An 18,799-nucleotide genomic window follows, 5' to 3' on the forward strand; every position below is an offset into this window, starting at 1 on the left:
GGATTACACCTTTTCGTGGCCCCCACGAGATGCGCCATTTCGGTTTTGGCCCTTACTTTTATTATTATTAATTTTATTATTGTTATTCTTATTATTATTATTGTTAAGATTTGTTTATCTAATTGACTTTGCATAATAATAATTAATTAATTAATTAAGGGGTGAGAAGGATAGTTTCTAAAATGGTACCGTAAAATTTACAATAAACATTACCAAAAATAGTTGGTTGTTGATTGTTATTACTATGCATTGTGCTTTTTTTCCAATTTTCAAATTTACAACTTTAATTTTATTTGTAATGTATTATTATTAAAATTATATATAGATTTAAAAATATAATTGAATATAACTATTATCGTTGAAACTGCATTAGGAGGCTTAATTATAATAATAATAATAATTAGAATTATACCTAATTGATAAAGTAATTCATTTTTTTAAATAACAAGCATAAAGGAGTATTTATAGAAATTTAAACTTATGAGCAATTTCTTATTAATTAATAACTAATATAGGTTTTTTTATTAGCAAAAAAAAAATTAAGTGAGAGTATGTCACTTTCCATTTGCTCGAAGCTTCGACTTTTTTAAAAATTTGTCTTTTTTAGTTAATTTTTTTTTAGGGTTATTAAAGTAGATGAGGAGGAGATTGGCCCTAAACTTGGTGGCCAAGTATGCGGCACTAACTAGATTAGGTCAAAATGGTTTTTATGTACATTGGGGACTCCACCCACAATAATAATTTACCTTTTTAGCCCATTGATGGACTTTGGATATGTTAGATATTTTTTTAGATATTTTGGAAACCGGTGAATGATGCGTCGGATTCACTGAAAGTGGAGAGAACTGAAGTGGCTTCTAACCGTAATTTTTTTTATTGTTTGATTCACCGTAATTTCACGTGCAATCAAAATTTAAAATTTTCAAAATAACTATAAAAAGAATAAAAATTTAACATTTATTTTTTATGAAACAAACAACGAACTTTTTTTAAAAAACTTTAGTTTTACAGCAGTACAAAAATATAACAAAAACTTTTTTATTTAATTTGAAAGTTTACTTCAATATAAATTTCATTTTCGGTGAAACAAATATGCCGTCAGACAAAAAAAATAGTAATAACTGGTTCAGAGTAACTTTTTTTTTTGGAAAAACTTCAGATACCCTCCATGTTATTTCGCACTTTCTCACTTTAGTATCATGTGGTTTAAAATGTATCAAGTTAGTACCTTGTAGTTTTGCATTTTCTCACTTTAGTACCTTATAGTTTCAAGTGTATCAAGTTAGTATTCTGTTGTTTAATTTTTGTATTAAGTTATTACCCCGTGGTTTCAATTTTCTCTTTTCATTATTCATTTCAGGATATATATAATTTAACGAAATATTAAACCACATGGTACTAAAGTGAGAAAGTGCAAAATCACAAGGTGCTAACTTGATACACTTGAAACCACATGGTACTAAAATAAGAAAATGTGAAATCACGGGGTACTAACTTGATACACTTGAAATCACATGATACTAAAGTGAAAAAGTGCGTCCCTCCCCCCTTTTTTTTTGAAAGTATATTTACATTGGTAAAACATCCGAACCCACAGGAGCCACATAGATCAAACTCGAGTCGGACCACACTATTCACCGACCGAGCCCGATTTAAATCCCAAACAAGGGTTTAAGTTTAACAACATCGCCTCGCATTTTCGCCTCAGAAAAAAGATATTACAAACCCCGACGACCTATTTACCGGTGGTGCGCCCACCGCCCCCGCCTCCCCCCCGGGGCTCGCGCCATCGACGAAACCCTAGCCGCCATAATCATCGGCGAAGAGCTCCACCTCCACCTCCGAGGGCTACCTCGGATGCCCCATCCCCACCTCCCCTCGATCGCGGCGTCGTCGAAATGGTGAGCTTCGCAAAACCCTAATAATCTCATCCTCTTCTTCTTCGTTTTTGTTTTCGAGGGTTTCGTGATTTGGTGATGCTTTAGGTGGAGTGTTGGGGCACGGGGAGTCGTGGTTGAGGAGCTTAGGTAGCGTATTTGATGAATCTGAAAGGAAACGAAGAGAGGGGATGAGAAAAAGAAAGAGGGAAATGGAAAGAAAAGATTGCAGCTTGAGACTGTTCTGATTAGTAGGTGTAGCATTTTGATACGTACCAGAGGATTTTGGATGATATATAACGTGATTAGTGCTGAGTTTTTTGCTTTCTAATTTTTTTCTGCAAAATTGAACATTGATATCTATGATTTACAATAAGATCAGTGCTGGATTTTGACTAGCATTTTAGTTAGCTTGAGGGAAAAGCTCTTCACGAGTAAATATTTGAGAAATTAGGGCATGAATGATAAGGTCCACATGCAGTAGATATTACATATTCAACATTCTAGAGATTTGTACGGGAAACTTTTATGTCGAAATATCTTGTCAAAATTTGAATTTAGTCTTATTTTAAGATTGAATATCTGCAGGCTACCCCTCTCATAGCAGGACTTGCGGTGGCTGCTGCTGCTCTCGCTGGTAGATACGGAATTCAAGCTTGGCAGGCATATAAGGCTCGCCCAGTTGTTCCGCGAATGCGGAGATTTTACGAAGGTGGTTTCCAAGCTACTATGACTAGGAGAGAAGCTTCTTTAATCCTAGGAGTTAGGTGAGCATTTCTTCTTTTAAAGATAGTGAAATAGTTGAGTTGTTGTACATATTTTCTCAGTAGATTTTATACCTTGAAAAAGTGATATTCCATGTTATACATATAGATCCTGAGGTTTAAAATGTCAGAAACGTGCTGCCTTCTAATCGAGATCATTGGTCTTATTTTAGAAAGAAGAGTTATGCAAAATTACGCTAGTTCCGAGGCTATGTAATTAAAGAACTTTCTAAAATTTTTCTTAGAAATATGCTTTGTTAGTGAAAATTGTGAATTTTAGTCAATTACCCCTCTTTCCTTGAAATGAAAAGTAGTAGTTCATTTGATAAGGTAATATTCCTTTTTGTTTATGGTACCATTCCTTTTGTGTTTTTAAGTTCACTCTTGTTGTCTTATATGCGATTGGCAGTTGAGGATCTTGGAATTCATGTTGGAATTTCTACAAAATTTGGCATTTTTGTCACCAGTTGACCTCAAATCGTCTTGTCCCCCTTATTGTCTTTAGTTGCCCTTATTTCAATAGTGAGGGCCATTAGGCGTAGTAGTACTTCAGAATACCGTTAATTATAATAGCAGAATAACATGGAAATCCTTTAGAAAGATAATGTACACCGTAAAAGCCATTCATGTAAATTTGTAAATACTGATTGATAATAGCAAGCTACGGAGAGTGAGTAGTTTTTCTCCCCAATCCAGATCTTAGCTGGAGTTCTTATTCCCTCTAGTCTGTCTGATATATCATTATAGCAAAACATAGATGTGAGATTGGTTATCATTTGGAAAACTCGGAAAAATGAATCATGCAAGCTCAGTGCTAATGTTTTGCTATTTGCATATCGAGAGACAGTATTGCTGTGTTCCATTGGGGGATTTCTATTCCAGGATACAGATAGATAAACCCCATCGACATTAGTTCAATGTATTATTTTTATTGCATTTTGGAGGTTAGGTGTCAACGTTGCATTAGATGTCTTCCAACAGGGGTTTCATAATTCTACTCTACCCAATGGAATTTGCTATCCCTGTCAATGACCAAATTTTCTCTTGCCCAGTTTTAGGCATGTAGTTCCATTATATTTGGTGGGACTATGAATATATATACCATTTTCTTCACTCTAACCCTAACCAAATGCTATCTAATAGCTGTTATCTTCTTTTTTAAAAAATTATGTAGAAAATGCTCATTACTCGAAAGTGCTAATTAGGAAGGAAAAAAGAGTGCCTTTTCATTTCTTCAATAGCTCCCATCTGATTGATGTTCTTCATTAGCCTTACTGTTAATATGGTTCTAGACTCGACCATTGGACGAGCCAGGTTATGCTCTTAAATTGTCCTCCGTCGTCGAGTTTCCTTTTCTCTGTATGTCTTTCTTTCTGGTGACATTCTTTTTGGTTTGCTTCAAAATGGAAATTTTCATTCGCAACTAATTTAACTACCTCCTCTTATCCATTCTTAGTTGCAGTTATCCTCTTATGACTTCTTTTTTTTCCGTCCACAGGGAAAATGCGCCTCCAGATAAGGTCAAAGAAGCGCATAAGAAGGTTATGGTCGCAAACCATCCAGATGCCGGGGGGAGCCATTATCTCGCTTCGAAGATCAACGAGGCAAAAGACGTGTTGCTAGGGAAGACAAAAGGCGGTGGATCTGCATTTTGATTTTTTTTTTTTTTTTTTTTTCATGTTTTTCGTCATAAAAAAATATTTATTGATGCTCTGAGTTGGATTTTGACTTAAAACACCAACCTGCACCGGATGTCGCTTAAACATAGTTTAGTCAGAATATGTACCATTAATTTGTTTGGTACTGCTGAATTTCAGAGAGGTGCTAGTAGTAAAAGACTACAGGAATTGCTATGCTGAGACTCAATTTTGCTTCTGGGTTATTCAGTGATTGAAACTAACTGTTTAATCTAAGTTCAATCTGAACTAAATTTTGGAAACACTTGATGATGTAACTCTGGTATGCTATGCCAAGTAAATACTTGTGCAAGTGATATGGAGTCTTTGTCCTTTTAAATTATTGTTCTACAGTGCCTTTTAAAGAAGCATTAATACCATTATTTAAAAAAATTAGAAACAAGAGGTTCATTTCAGCTTTTTGTCCCAAGAAGTTGCTTTTTTTTTTTTTTTTTTTTTTTTTCCTCCGCGTAGAAAGAGTAGTTTCTTCGGCGGGGCCTTGCCAATGCTTGGGCGATGCTTTAAGATTCGTGCGGAGTAAGATCAGAAAGATTACTGAAATGAGGCCTATAGGAAGAGAAAGGGCCTGGGTCTAAGTCAGCTGATATTGTGGCCCGCTACGTGGCTTTCTACGATCGGGGCCAGAAGATTCGCCCGTTATTACCATTTAGGGGGAGAACGGTTCTCTCTCGCTCGCGCGGCTCCGACCATTTTGAAACGAAAACGCCCCCTGCGGAGGAGAGATAATGTCCGCGACCCGCGCCGCCCACGGAAAACTAGCCGTTAGGAAACACGCGTCCTACTCCTCCTCCTCCTCCTCCTCCTCCTCCTCCGCTCTGAGATCCCAAAAACCCTAACCCTAACCCTACATGGACGACGCGCTCTCCCCCGCGCCGTTGCCCATCTCCATCCCGATCGAGATCGTGAGCGAGGAGGAGATGGCGTTCTTGGAGGCCGCCCTCGCCGCCGCGCTCCCTTGCGCCCTCTCCCCTTCTTCTTCTTCGCCGCGGGGGCGCCGCGCCGCGAGCTCCCTCAGCCGCTGCGCGGCGGCGCCGCCGCCGCATTCTTCTTCGGCCGCCGACATCGAGGACTCGTTGGCGACGTCGGCGCCGCGCAGGTCCCTCCTCCACCGGTTCCGGTCCAAGAGGGCGCTCATGGTCACCGACGTCACCGCCGCGGTATGGTTCTTGTTACAAATTCTCCTATTTGATTCTCTTAGGGCGGAGAAGAAGAGAAGTTACTTGTTTTGAGAGTTTATCTGTGATATCTTATGTCTTTTTGGAACTTTGATTGCGATTCGATTCAAAGAATGATTCGAATGACGAATTGTTGGTAAATTGGAGGTTGGAATGTGACTTGTTGTCTGAGAATTATGGGTTTGAGCAGAACAGCTTTGTCCTTTGCAATTGGTCCCCAACACTTACCTGAGATTTCCCTTTGGTCCTCAGCTCATTAAAGTTTGTAGTTAGATTCTAAATGTTTGCTCATTGTTTCAATCAAGTCCCTTTGTTAGAAAAAACCGTTAAATGGATGGAATTTCAACTTGGTAAAGTTTGGTGCTGATGTGGTAGATATGGTTTGATGCGACCTTTGCGGTTTTAGGTTAACAGACATTTTGATGGAATGCACTTGATTGAAACAATTAAAAGATTTGGACTGAATGGTGCTCATCAGCCCTGTTTCATAGAAATGGAAAAAAGAAATACTAAGACGCATGAAGCGCTATTTTCTTTCTATTTCTGGAATGGGTTCAGAGCTTTGAAATCTTTAATCTTGAAAGTTTTTTAGCAAGCAAGACCCCAGAAAGATCAAGAAAAGCTCGTACTTTAATCTTTACTTTGTGCTACAACTCTGAAGGGTGATGCTCATTCTACATGTAATACTTTTTTTTTTTGGTTTAATTTTGATATCTATTCCCAATCATTCTAGAACTACTATTAATGTTAGGAATACTATCTGTTGAGTGTGCATTTGCTATGATACTATCTGAAGGTTCTGATCCGAATTAGGAATGGTGCGAGAAGCAAATGGAGTTTGTCCTCCTCCATGGAAAGCCTAGAAGAACTAAAGCTATGAAAGCAGGTTCTGATCGCCATGCTCAACTTGAAAATGAGGTTAGTAAAGCAGGAGACAGGGAGCTGAATACTTTCTTCCTTGCTTGTGGGATATTATTGCCAAGAGTTTATTTATTAGATATTTATAATGTTTCTTTTTCAATTGACGCACATGATCTTTCACAATGCTTTCTGGTGTTCTATGATTTTCTTCACTTATTAGATGATTGCTGTTTTGCATCCATTACTTGCTGAAGGAAAAGACTTCTTTTGTGTTTTCCTGCAACTGTGCATAGTTTTTCTGATATGTCCAGTCTCTAAGCAGGTAATAGAAAAGGTGGACATAGTTATCAAGTCGGTCGAAGAATCATGGGCTGTAAAATTTATGAACTTCATCATTGGAGCAAACCAACTACTTTTCGAAGGCTTAACTCGTGAGCTTCCAGTGTAAGTCTACATACTTCAGTCTATGAATAATTGAAGAGTGGCTCTTTATTTGTGGGATATATGTCTTTCTGTTGGACAATTAGATTCTTTATTTTCTTAATTCCCTTGGAATATTTTAGTTCAATTTACCACTTATAAAATATCAACTAGAGTGCAAAAAGAGTGAGTAATTGCTGAAACATTGTTTTTCACTACTCACTACTTTTAAATCGAGATTGTTTTAGTTTATCTTCACTGCTCTCTGCTACTCTTCCCTTCTTATTTACTTTTATCAATCAATTTCTTTGCTAGAATCTTCTTATGTAATATCAAACCTTTTCAAATCTTCTGCTGTAATAATAGTATCACTTTTTGACTTATAAATCGAATAAAAAATTGTTCCTATTTGTATGTATATATGATCGGAATGCTTTTCCGTCTAGAGAAATCGTTTGTTTGAGCTATGACTTGACAGCATTCTGATGGTTTGCATTTGTATTGCATCAGAATAGGAGTGGTTGAAGGCACATGGATGATCGGTGTAATTGATGAAATTCGATTGCCTTTAGATAAAGCTATTCCAAACCCTATTATAGTGGACACGAAGACACGCCATAAGGCAACTCTTCCTTCGGAAGCACAAAAGAGAAATGCAAGGTTCGTTCTATTTATTTATTTATTTTTCTTGCTTGACTGTTACCATCTCACGAAATGCCTTTCTTAATAAATGGCTTGCAAGTAGTTTTCTGATATAAATTGGAATTAGGGTTTGGTTGCATTAAGTGTACGGGATTGCTATGTCTTCCTATTTGCTAAGAACTGATAAGCACTGTTAAACCAAATTTCCAAGCGTGCAATTCAACTGCTGCATAAGATACTGAAGTGGAGGTATTAATCTTAGAAGATCACCACTTTAATATCATTTGAGAACATTTTGGGGTTGACACATCAAAGTATATTAGCAATCACATTGTGGTACAATGCTAGACTATCAAAAGAAAGCTATACTATTAAAAGAGACATTCTAGCATTTATTGATGACCGAGCAAGAACAGAAACTCTGTCGCATTTATTAATGTGTTAATGTGCCGCATAAAAAATAGCATCCTTCTCTTTGTATACCTGCAAGTTTTGAAGTATTGAGCATCTTATGATTTCTAGGATGATGGTACAGTTACAGTTTGTTAAATGACTTTTGATTTTGTTTGAATAGCATGACATCTGATATTGTTGGTTGCTCATGTTCATGGTAGGCTTCAGTTGATGTGCTACAAGTATTTATGGGACAGTTTGACTGCTGAGCAGTTCTCTACTTACGATTTCTTCAGTTATTTTAACTTAAATCCCCAATATAATCTATCTGGCATTGTCAAGGAGTACATTAGTTCATTGGGTTTCCACGTGAAGGTAACTTTTCCCCTTATGTACATTTAAAAAGTTATTTTCTTGTCTTTTGATTTACTTTATCTTCTTCAGTAGGCATAGGACCAATCACTTAATTACACGAATGTTAGTCTATTAATTTTCTGGCATAAAATTGCATATTCTTGACCTAAGTATTTGTTTCGTAGAATTTTCTGTCTGACCAATTATTAAATGATTTTGCTTTCGTGACTGTTTTCTGTTACTATACTTTGAAATAAAACCTCTTAGTGTTTCACATATACTCCTTATTTGATTACATTTCTGTTTTTTCGTTTTCTAAAATGAAATTCTAAACCCGATTGAATGTGCCGGTAGATGGCAGATTATTGGCAATCCATACAACTGTTGGCTTATTTGGCATGAAAAAACAACACATTATGAGACGCTTTTCAGATCCGGAGATGGAGCATCACAAGCTACCGAACAAAGACGACAATGTAGAATTCATCTGCCATCGCATTTAATAACATGGAATTTGAGTTCAGGAAAAAAAGGGAAAAAAAAAAGTGAAAAATGGAAGCATAGCCAAATAAGTTATTATATTCTCAATATAGCTATGACATTAAGTATCAAAATGTTCCATCTGCAGACACTTGAAGACGTCTTTACATATTTTAGGGAAACCTGTTGTTTGCTTCCACCATCTCAGGAACAGCTTCTCTTGAGGTAAATATAACTAAGTGTGACGTCGTTGAAACTTGAAAACAGATAGTAACAATGAGCAGATGGAGAGACAAACGTGAGAGAATTATTAGAAACTTGCTGTTTTTTTTCCCTGATGCAGATATGAATTGCAATCGGATAACTCATTGCTTGAAGAATATTTTTTCTCCTACGATCCCATCTGGTTCAAGGATCAGGTCCAAGAATGCTTAAAATTTTGGCTTGGGGAGAGGGAAGCTAAGTTTGTGTCGGAGGATGAGAAGTGGAAATGCCACTTTTGCAAATTTACTTCCACTTGTCCTATGACAGCTATTCCGGAAAAGTAACAGAATAACTAGGTAATGTGATCATCTGCTTTCTTAAACTAGATGTTGGCCTGCCCATTTATTCTTTCTCCCTGCTAATAAAACCCAGTAATTCTTGCAGTAAGAGTGTATATGACTGAGTCATCCTACAAAATTACTAGACCTCCACTCTGAAGTACAAACTCAGTGCTTGGAGATTAAGCTCAGAAGTAAAATGCTTGATAGCGAACCTCACTCCGAGTCTGGTGATTTTTTTCTTCCTAACTTAAATCCTGTTGCTTGCTGTTCTTCCTGTGTTTGCTAGTCTAAGGTTATGCCATAAAATTCTTGGAAATTTAGTTATGATTTAATTCTTTCCACTGAGAGTTTTACCAAATTTTGTTGATTGTATTCTTTATAATGTAAGAAGGGAAATTGTTGCAATGCTTGATGTTACATTGTACCTTGTAAATTGTATCAGGGAGATGTTTCTAAGATGAAATCAATCAACAATATTTGCATAAAATGTTTATACTCATATATGAGTGAATTTGTAGACATAAAATGTAGCGGTCGCTTAAGGCCTACATTTTTTGCATTTTTTTTTACTTTGTCACTCCGTGGTTTAAAAAGTATATTTTTGTTTTACCGAATCACCTGCCCTATCAAATAGGATATCACAGTGATTTTTTTTTTTTTCTTTTTGAAACCACAGGATAGTACTTTGTTTAACGATAGATTTTTACAATAAAATTAAAATAAAATCACAAGATAAGTGTAATTTTTTTAAGTCATATGGCAGCAATGAGTATAATTATAGTGATAGTTAAGCATAATTTTTTGAACCATATAATTTAAAAATGCGTTATTCTTCTTAAGCTCTCTCTCATATATGTATTGTATTATAGTATACTGGTCATCCTTCTTAAGCTCTCTCTCATATTTAAAATGTTTGATCTCTTAAGGATCTGTGGTTGGCTTAATAGCTTTTAAACAGGAATTAGCACTTATCTTTTGAGACCTACTATTCAACTCAACTCTACATTACTAGATAAAAACATGAATGATGATAGTGAGCTTTTCCTAACCCAACCAAGCACAAAGGAAGATACAACCACACAGGTGAGGTGAGTCATAGCTTTACTGGGGACAAGTAGGATGTCACCCATTGGCTATGATTGGAACAGTGAAAGCCATTCATCTTCGCACGAAAAGTCTTATTTGGATGCATGATGGAGATAGGCCACCTAGCATTTGAGTACCTTATGTTCCGAGGCCACAGTAAACCTAAGCTTTTTTATTTGTAACTGACCTTATATTAAATGATATATCTATATGTTGTGGTCAATATTTTATTGCGGAAAAGGACAACTCTGTTTTGTGCACTAGAGATTGATGCTGTACAGCTAGAGTGCTTTTGATTTCACCCTCAACGACCAGCACACTTCCCCCACTCAAAACAGCTTTTGCGTTTCTTTTTTAACGCATCAAAAACAGGGCTATACTACAGGACGAGCCTCGGATTCCGTACCGTAACGAGCACGTCCCTCTATGTGAGGTAACTAATTTGGTATATTTTGGTAAGTGCTTTGGCTTTTTATGTTTATTGATTTTGGTAAGTGCTTTGGCTTTTTATGTTTATTGATACTTGCTTGTAGAATTAATTGTGTGTAAATTTAGTAGTTTTATTAATTATTGGTACTTATTTGAATTGAGAAAACTAGTTAGAGCTGTGAAATTGGTGGCATTAATACTCCAATTCGGCAAAAAAAATTCTAACTTAATTGATTCAAATAACTAAAGTTAAAATAAATAACAGCTAAAAATTGCATCAGTAGAAAATAAAATTCAGGAGTAACGAAAACGTGAGCCGTGAGGGGCCTCCACACGTTTTCACTCATTTGTTTTGTTATGAAGCGTTCCCTTGTCACGATGCAACGATTTTATTACACAACAAGATTTGGGAATCAGTGGTGAGTCACCTTCCCTTTGGCTTTTACCTAAACAATTTCTTTCTAATATATACCAACTATATCTTATTATTAGTGCCCAGCTTTAAAAGGGCCCTGGGGAATAGGACCCCTCACATAATAAAATACAAAAAGGAAAGAGGGGAAAAGAACAAAAGGATCGATCGGAGTTAAAAGAATAGCCAATATAATCTCAATAAATAATATTGCTTGGTGGGGGGAGACCTCTGATTCCCTCACCCCTCTAAAAACAAAAGAACCCAAAGAATTTTGGAAAAACTAGTAATAACTTTAATTCCTTCATTTTTTTTTTCTCATTTACATAATTAACTCCCCCCCAAACTCTCTTCAATCTCTCTCTTTCTCTCTTTCAACTGTTCTATGTCCCGTTCTCACTTCGGTTTGAAGGGAGAGGATTAGTCCTTGGTACGTGGAGTTGCCACAGCATTATTTGGGAGCAATCGGAGGGGATCCCCTTGAGCTTTGTATCATCTTCTAGTACTACCTCTTGGAGAAATGTAATGGAGTCCTGAGAACAAAATATAATTTTTTATTAGCGGTTATATTGGATCTATGATACAGGGAATATGTGCAGGTGCAGTGGGGCTGTGGGCGGGTGAGGTTTCTTAGAAAGTGTGGTTCATATTGGGAGAGTCCCAATCAATGGACCCTCCTACATAATATCGCTTGCTAGGGTTTGGTTTTGTTGCATGTAGAGCATTAGGTGTGTAATCAGTGGTTGCTTGGCTCTGGGGATTAATGACAGGGCATTAGGTGACTGGTTACAGTTTTGAGGGAAATAATTGAGAGTAGATGCTATTCTTTTAGACCAGTTGGTGGTGATTGAAACTTTACCTAATGTTCCAACTGAAAGAGACTAATATCATGCATCTCATGCAATTTCTGGTGCTTTTTCGCTTTCGGGGCAGCTTCTCTACCAACATCGTCGGTTTTTGGTCGATAAAAGATTCTAAATAGGACTTTTTAACTTTGAATTGTAGGAAATTCCAGCTTAAACATGCTCTCGAGCTAAATCTAGATGTGTTGGGCTTGACCAGACTCGAGAACAATCTTTCTATTCAAGGAGTAGAAGTCATGGAAAACAAAAACTACAGGAATTTCTACTATGAAACGGCTAAGATGTAGTGTCGATATCCATGTTTATGTGTACGATGAATAAGAGGAAAAAAAAAAAAAAACTATTGGAGATATGCAATGACCGGAAAAGGCAACAGAAGAGATAAAACATAAGAATTTGGCTGACAGATGTCGGAAATTGAAGAATTTGGCCGAAAAGATCAATCTATGGAGATTACCCAATCAGTTACCGTAACTTATACAGTTGGCTAAAAATTTGATGGTTGGTCTAAAGTTCGCCCCTTAGTTACTTCACATTTTTTAAAAACATAAACAAGCAGATAGGTTGCTATTTTCACTCTCTCTCAAGACAATTAGATTTACCCAATCATAGCTTTGTTTAAAAAAATATTGATGAAGAAAAGAAATGTAGTAGTAGTTATGGGGAAAAAAAGGGACTTTCTTTGCAGGTACCAAAGCAGGTAACAAATGCTCTGACAATATATGTGTATCATTATCCCTTAAAAACTTTGGAGCTATCCTTCCACTTAAACCATGAACCAATATGCCCAACACCAGAAACCTAACGTGCACCCAACCTACAAACCCTAGAATTGTGGGAGGAAAAAAATATTGCTATGTTTCTTATATAGCTTCCTATAAGCATGTGTGTTAAGCCTATCAGAATATGTGTACAGCTATTTTATATGTATAAACATGGGAGGAATGTAGCATTTGAAGGCATTATTCTGTCAAAGGAATAGACACACCTCTTCATTTTCCTAATCATCAAATGCAAAATACATGCTGGCATAATAAATTTAATCCCCTTTTTCAATTTGACTATCATATTTCTTTTGGAAAGTTCATTTTTTGTTCTACTTTTATCTAAAAAGGCATGATGAATTAATTTGCGTCAAATCATAAATACTTTTAAAAGGTTTAAAAATTGAGGATTTGTCTCTACAGTAGACTACTACTATTTCTAAGCATGAAGTGATTATTTTTAATAGTAAAAAAGTCAAATTTAGCCGATCAGCTGACGCAAAGAGATGAACACTAATTCTAAAAATTGAAAATGACGACTAAATCATTTTGATGAACACTTATGCCCAATTTAATATACCGGTGTCTTCAATACTATAAAAGGATGGTGAAAAGTACTTGCCGGTTTTTTCCACGGCAGCTTTCACCATCATTTTTTTTATAACAGTAAAATATTTTAGATTGAAAGTGCTTTTGATTTTTTTTTTTTTTTCTCCTTTAAGACATCGCAATCCTAAATCAGACCCTAGTCATGTAACTAATTTTTTTCTAATTTATTTGTTCAAATTAAGCACAAAAAACAAAGGGAAGGGGGGTGGGGGATTTTGTTGTTCTAACCTGCGACGTGTCCGGCACGGTGGTGGGTCGGCCCCAGCGCTCCGGGTCCCACAGTATGGAGCTGTTGAAAGCGAAGCGCGGGACGCGCATCTTCGGGATCTTCAAGGAGGTGTATGATGATGAGGAGGAGCCCGTTGGCTCCGACGACCCATTGGCGCTCGCGTCGTCGCTCTCCGCCGCGGAAGCCATGTCGACCTTCCCCACATCCTTCGAGAACCACCCCACAATTTTTGACGACTTGCAAATCGGCCCCTCCACCACCACCCTCTCCCTGTTCGCCGACACCATCGCCATCGGCCATGTCCCGAACACCCTGCTCACCCAAAAATAAAAGAACGTCCGGTTTAAAATCTTCTATTCTGATGCCATATAAAATTATTCCTTTATTTACTCTATCTAACTATTACAATTACATTACACTCTTCATGGACAGTACAAAATATCCAATCAAAGATTCCCTGTATCAGCATGATGCAAACAAGTAATAATAAATGCAAAATGTCAAAGTTAAAAGCATACATTATTCATAACAATGAGAGATAGATATTTAGTGGTTAAAATAATAATACATGGGAATCTTAAATAGTTGTTAAGGTATTAGCATCTGATGTGAAGTATTTGTTAAAGATTGCGTGATCATTTCCCATTGGTTGTTAAATATAATGGAAAGGATATATTAACTAACAGTGTTAAAAACTAATGACCATGTGTAAATGTGGCATTAGGTTGACCGCCACGTGTCCGGGTTGTAGAAACTTCCAAAAGCTAGGGTTGTTTAGGGGAATTGGCACCGAATTATATACTGCTGACACTGGAGGAATGTACATGGTCCTTTCATTTGTTTTGTAACAACCAAAGTGGGGAGCATGTGCAAAAGGTTAAAAAGATCACACACTACGTTAGCTGGGTGAGAATTTAAGAGGAAAGTGCTTAGAAAAAGGTAATGCTTTATCTTTTCCTCTTCTCTCAAACATATAAACAGATGTAGGGGAACAACTAAAGGTGTTTTATAGAATATGAAAAAGAAAAAGGATGTTGGAGGGCAACTTCTATTTGGGGGTCAACAACATTTGCAAGGTTGGACTATCTATTATAATGGTATAAACATAGAATCAATATTATTTTTTTCAAAACAAGATCATAGTTGTTTAATTTTGTTTCTAAATAAAAAGAAAACATGAAACTTATAATGCAGAGAAACTAAAGAACATAAGCAAGAGGACAGAGGAAATGGTGGAGAAAGATGAGATAAAAGGATCTGTACAATGTTTGAAGTAATATACCGTGTACCTCATAAGATACCCAAAATAAATAATTGAGAAATAAGATTTTGAAACATAAAGATTCTAAAACATAGTAAATGAGGAAATACTAAAAAGTATTAAAAGAAATAATATAGAACTGATTTATCAACTATAGCTTTAAACTTCGGTAACAAAATACTTATGCACATACGAAGATGTTAATGCTGTTAAGGAGTAGAATGCCACATCATGAAGCATATATGTTTAATTACTATATTTGGTCAAACAAATTATTTTTCTCAAACCAACAGTGTTCCATCCTATGATTAGGCATCTTTACCGAAGCCACAGTATTAAAATAATAAATACCAGCTGCTAATTAAGTAGCAAAAACAATCAAAAACCCACTTCCCACAAATGAAGTGTATTAAAGAAAGAGGGAATATTACTAAGGAAAATGCACAAATCACACAAACACAAAGTATTCCTAAAAAAAATAACTACTTACTAAAATGAATAGATTTCCTAAAACATAAACTTTCATAGTAAGACTAAATACATTGAAAAAAAAAACGAATCTCATATTTAGGTAAGTAGCTATTCAAAAAAAGAAAAGTCATTTAGACAGGTTGAAAGAAAAAAAAAAACAAAAATCTCATATTAAAAAACAAACAAAAAAAAGACCCCCACATCCCCACCATAAATGAGGTTAATAAAAAAAAAAAAACTAAGAGGGAATATTACCTAAATGCCTCGCACAAATGCAAATTCTTAAAAAAACAAAGGCAACTATTAAATTTAAAATGAATGGTTTTACAAAATCAACAAAAACCCTTTTTTGGTTAGTAGTAAATTGAAAACATTTCATTTAGACAGGCTGGAAATACAAAAATGGAGCAAGCTGGATGGCACCACAAAAAAATGGAAGGAGAATTTTCTGAACTGGTTGTAGTCTAAGGTCAAAGATCCAAGACGAGAACACCAACACTATGTTCCCATTAATGGATTATATCAAGCATTAACGTATTTTCATATATCAATTACCTATTTCCCAAGCTATTTCGTAGGAAATGTATAACTAAAGAAAAAAAGGAAAGCAATTACAGCGGATAAAATTTTGGCCTAAATTATGTAAAGTTCCCAACTTTAGCTCATGTCTTAATCACCTTTTTTTTTTTTTTTTTGCATAAAAGTGACATAAAGTACAAGCCTAGTTATTATTGACATATATATATATATATATCACGCTGTTTATGTATCTAAACATCTATCTAAATTTCTCACTGGAACACGTTAAGATTGACAATTTCGCATTTGAATTCAACAATTATTAACTTTCCAGATCGATGCTCTTTTTTTTCTATTTTCTTTTTTAAATCCTACATATGCAGGACATAGTTGAGACAGGGGACTAAATCGCGAGGGAGTTTTATGCAAATTAGCCAAAATTTAGGGAGAAAGGGGCGAAAATTTAGACTCACTCAATGTTGCGCAGCTCGTCGAAGAACTGGAGATCGTAGACGTTGGATGCGGCGGCGAAGTGGACGATCCCGGAGATGCGGTGGTGCTCGATGTGGTTGAGCGCGACCTCTCGCTGGTGCTCCGCCTCCGCGCCCGGATCCGTGAAGTTCTCCTTGAACGTGAGGTGCCGGTACATGATCCCCGTGCCCCGGAGCGCCTCCGCGGTGCTCGGCGCGCGCTCGTGCTCCTCCACCACGATCCACAGCAGCGGCGGCGGCACCAATCTCAAAGTGCTCGCCAGCCGCATCAGCGCCGCCCGATCCCTGCCCCCGTCGCCGCCCGACCGCGTCGTCGTCACCGCTATCAGCAGCCGCCGCGGGTTCGCCTCCGCCGCATCGTCCTCCGCCGCCGCGGCCGAGATCTGGTAGGGTTTAGGGTTCCCGGGGGCCGCCGATTGGGTGAGGAGGACGGTGCGGTTGGGCGCCGGGGGCCGCTCCAGGGCTTCGATGTGGTCCGGCATGAGGCCGATGTTGGCGATGGGGTGGTATGGCGCCGCGGGCGGGGAGGATCGGTCGGAGAAGAGGGAGGCGGTGGAGGTGGTGGGGGCGAAGCCCGTGAAGAAGCCCATGACGAAGCAGAGGGAGAAGTGGATCAGGGCCTTCTTCCACAGCTGGATCTTCTTCTTCGATCGCTCGAACGTCCCCATTGCCCCCAATCGAACAACCCTAAATTCTCTAGGGTTCCGAGAAGGACGAAGAAGAAGAAGAAGAAGAAGACGAAGAAGGAGAAGAGGGAGATGAGTCTTTGGGGGAGGAGAGGGGAATTTATTTATTATTTATAGGAATAGAGGGGGTGAGGTGAAAAAAAAGAAAAAAGAAAAAGACAAAAATGGGGAGGAGGGGGTGGGGGGGTAAGGTGGGGTTTAAAAAGGGCTCTACGCGCGGGAGCTCAACGGTTGCATTCGTCGGCCATTGTAGGTGGGTGGGGGTGGTGGCGGTGATGGCTCGCCTCTTTTGCGTTTGTGATGGTGGTGCTCCTACTATTTGCTATTTGCTATTTGCTATTTGCTATTTAAAGGAAATTTAAAAAAATAAAAAATATATATAATATAAAAAAATAAGTATAGTAGAAAAAGGTGGGTCCCTTGAAGGCAAAGGAAACGGTGGCAGGAGAGGTGGCAATTTTGTTTGGTTGAAGGATTACAACCCCATACCTTAAAAAATTTTGATGATGGTGATGATATTTGATATATTGCTGTGCTTTCTCTCTTTCTATAGAGAAGTAGAATATTCACCATAGTATTTTATGCTGCTGTGCTGGTATACTGATATATTGTCTGTAAGTTTAATATATAGTAGCATCAATATTCGGCTATAATAGCCTGCGTGTTTCTTAGATTTCTAATGGTAACGTTTTTGGAGAGTGTTCAACCTTGAGATTTAGGCGACGATGTGAATTCGGTATAGAATAGGTGTGGATATGTAGAAAAGGACTGTTACCATCAAGATCCGGGTCAATCGGTTTAATAGCCTGCAAGTGAGTCACTTGGGGGGCTCGGAATGGTATTATCTTTAGATGAATCAAGTCTAACCCTTTTTCTGGAATCCATAAGATTAAACTGTTGATGTCCCAATAGGAACAGCTGCTTTCAGTAGATATGCATCGGTGCAATCGTTAGATTAGAATCTTCTTCTTCTTCTTCTTCTCTTTCTCCGCTCCTTTCGAGGCCTTGTTGTCTCACTCATATAGTTTAATTCATTTTTCCTATGAATGGAACGGGTAGCAAGTTATCTTTTTCTCAAAAAAGAAAATATTCCGCTATAATGTGAGATGCATCTAATGTTACCATTTTTAAGCTAAAATTTTTATCAATCACAAAATTATGACACATTAGTAAGTATTTTTTTGTACCGTTATTATATATTTAGTTTATTATATAGGTTAATATAATTGTGATATATCAGACTTGAGATGCAAAATTAAGGATAGTTTAAGAATTTTAGTCAGAATAAAAGCACGAAAGATGAAGTTTAAGACAGAAAATTTAAATTATGAGAAACTAATTTTAGATTGAGCTGCTATAGATCGATCCTAAATTTAGATTAAAGTAAAATATTGGGTGAGGATGCTAAGATAAGAAATGGAATAATTACCATATACATTTCGTGGTCCACGGCTGACATGGTGGACCGGGTCTAGGAAAAAGCTTTGAAGGTCAATTTTGTGAGGCACATGCGGTGGGCCCCGCGTAGTTGTCTTTGTGCGTGAGTGATGAGAATACGGGAGGAGTTAGGAATATATGTTTTACTTTTTCTAAACGGCACCTGTTGCGGTGCTAATCGCTCTAACCGGATTCCGTTACATTTGTCTCGAACCCGAACCCGATTTCGAACCCAAATCGACCGAGCCAAATCTTTTCGGACTCGGTCAAACCAGATTCGATTTGACTCGAACCCAAAACCCAAATGTGGTTCAGAGATTAATGGCTCTTCGAA

The 18,799-nt window shown here is 37.3% G+C and overlaps 3 protein-coding genes across 7 annotated transcripts; 2 read left to right on the forward strand and 1 right to left on the reverse strand.

Annotated features, from left to right (window-relative positions):
* Positions 1,725–4,582, forward strand: LOC109709023 (mitochondrial import inner membrane translocase subunit TIM14-3-like). The gene is made up of 3 exons (XM_020231062.1): positions 1,725–1,901; positions 2,466–2,644; positions 4,140–4,582. Exons 1-3 carry the CDS (start codon positions 1,899–1,901, stop codon positions 4,294–4,296), a joined length of 339 nt encoding a protein of 112 aa, XP_020086651.1. The 5' UTR covers positions 1,725–1,898; the 3' UTR covers positions 4,297–4,582.
* LOC109709019 (exonuclease V, chloroplastic) lies at positions 4,967–9,695 on the forward strand. 5 transcript variants are annotated; one of them, XR_002215874.1, is made up of 8 exons: positions 4,967–5,495; positions 6,327–6,431; positions 6,697–6,818; positions 7,305–7,454; positions 8,051–8,204; positions 8,545–8,659; positions 8,812–8,888; positions 9,007–9,043. XR_002215874.1 is itself a non-coding variant. In XM_020231056.1 (8 exons), exons 1-7 carry the CDS (start codon positions 5,187–5,189, stop codon positions 9,209–9,211), a joined length of 1,389 nt encoding a protein of 462 aa, XP_020086645.1. In that variant the 5' UTR covers positions 4,969–5,186; the 3' UTR covers positions 9,212–9,223; positions 9,312–9,695. The 5 variants fall into 5 exon arrangements, 4 of the variants coding, with proteins under 4 accessions (XP_020086648.1, XP_020086645.1, XP_020086646.1 ...); XM_020231056.1 differs by adding an exon at positions 9,312–9,695 and having other exon boundaries at positions 4,969–5,495; positions 8,545–8,888; positions 9,007–9,223; XM_020231057.1 differs by lacking the exon at positions 8,545–8,659 and adding an exon at positions 9,312–9,695 and having other exon boundaries at positions 4,971–5,495; positions 9,007–9,223.
* Positions 11,269–17,199, reverse strand: LOC109709022 (probable beta-1,4-xylosyltransferase IRX9). The gene is made up of 3 exons (XM_020231061.1): positions 16,325–17,199; positions 13,600–13,912; positions 11,269–11,668 (listed from the first exon to the last, which is right to left on the reverse strand). The coding sequence occupies exons 1-3, from the start codon at positions 17,008–17,010 to the stop codon at positions 11,519–11,521; spliced, it is 1,149 nt and encodes a 382-aa protein (XP_020086650.1). The 5' UTR covers positions 17,011–17,199; the 3' UTR covers positions 11,269–11,518.

This window comes from Ananas comosus, linkage group 4, assembly GCF_001540865.1.
Source record: "Ananas comosus cultivar F153 linkage group 4, ASM154086v1, whole genome shotgun sequence".
NCBI lineage: Eukaryota > Viridiplantae > Streptophyta > Magnoliopsida > Poales > Bromeliaceae > Ananas > Ananas comosus.

Excerpts from the sequence above, each read along its gene's own strand:
- LOC109709023 (XM_020231062.1), top strand. Across the intron at positions 2,645-4,139 it reads TCTTTAATCCTAGGAGTTAG|GGAAAATGCGCCTCCAGATA; the intron begins GTGAGCATTTCT and ends TTCCGTCCACAG.
- LOC109709022 (XM_020231061.1), bottom strand. The coding sequence starts at position 17,010 with ATGGGGACGTTCGAGCGATCGAAGAAGAAGATCCAGCTGTGGAAGAAG. Across the intron at positions 13,913-16,324 it reads GACGAGCTGCGCAACATTGA|GGTGTTCGGGACATGGCCGA; the intron begins GTGAGTCTAAAT and ends TTGGGTGAGCAG. Across the intron at positions 11,669-13,599 it reads CCGTGCCGGACACGTCGCAG|GACTCCATTACATTTCTCCA; the intron begins GTTAGAACAACA and ends TTTTGTTCTCAG.
- LOC109709019 (XM_020231056.1), top strand. The coding sequence starts at position 5,187 with ATGGACGACGCGCTCTCCCCCGCGCCGTTGCCCATCTCCATCCCGATC. Across the intron at positions 5,496-6,326 it reads TCACCGACGTCACCGCCGCG|GAATGGTGCGAGAAGCAAAT; the intron begins GTATGGTTCTTG and ends GATCCGAATTAG. Across the intron at positions 6,432-6,696 it reads ATGCTCAACTTGAAAATGAG|GTAATAGAAAAGGTGGACAT; the intron begins GTTAGTAAAGCA and ends GTCTCTAAGCAG.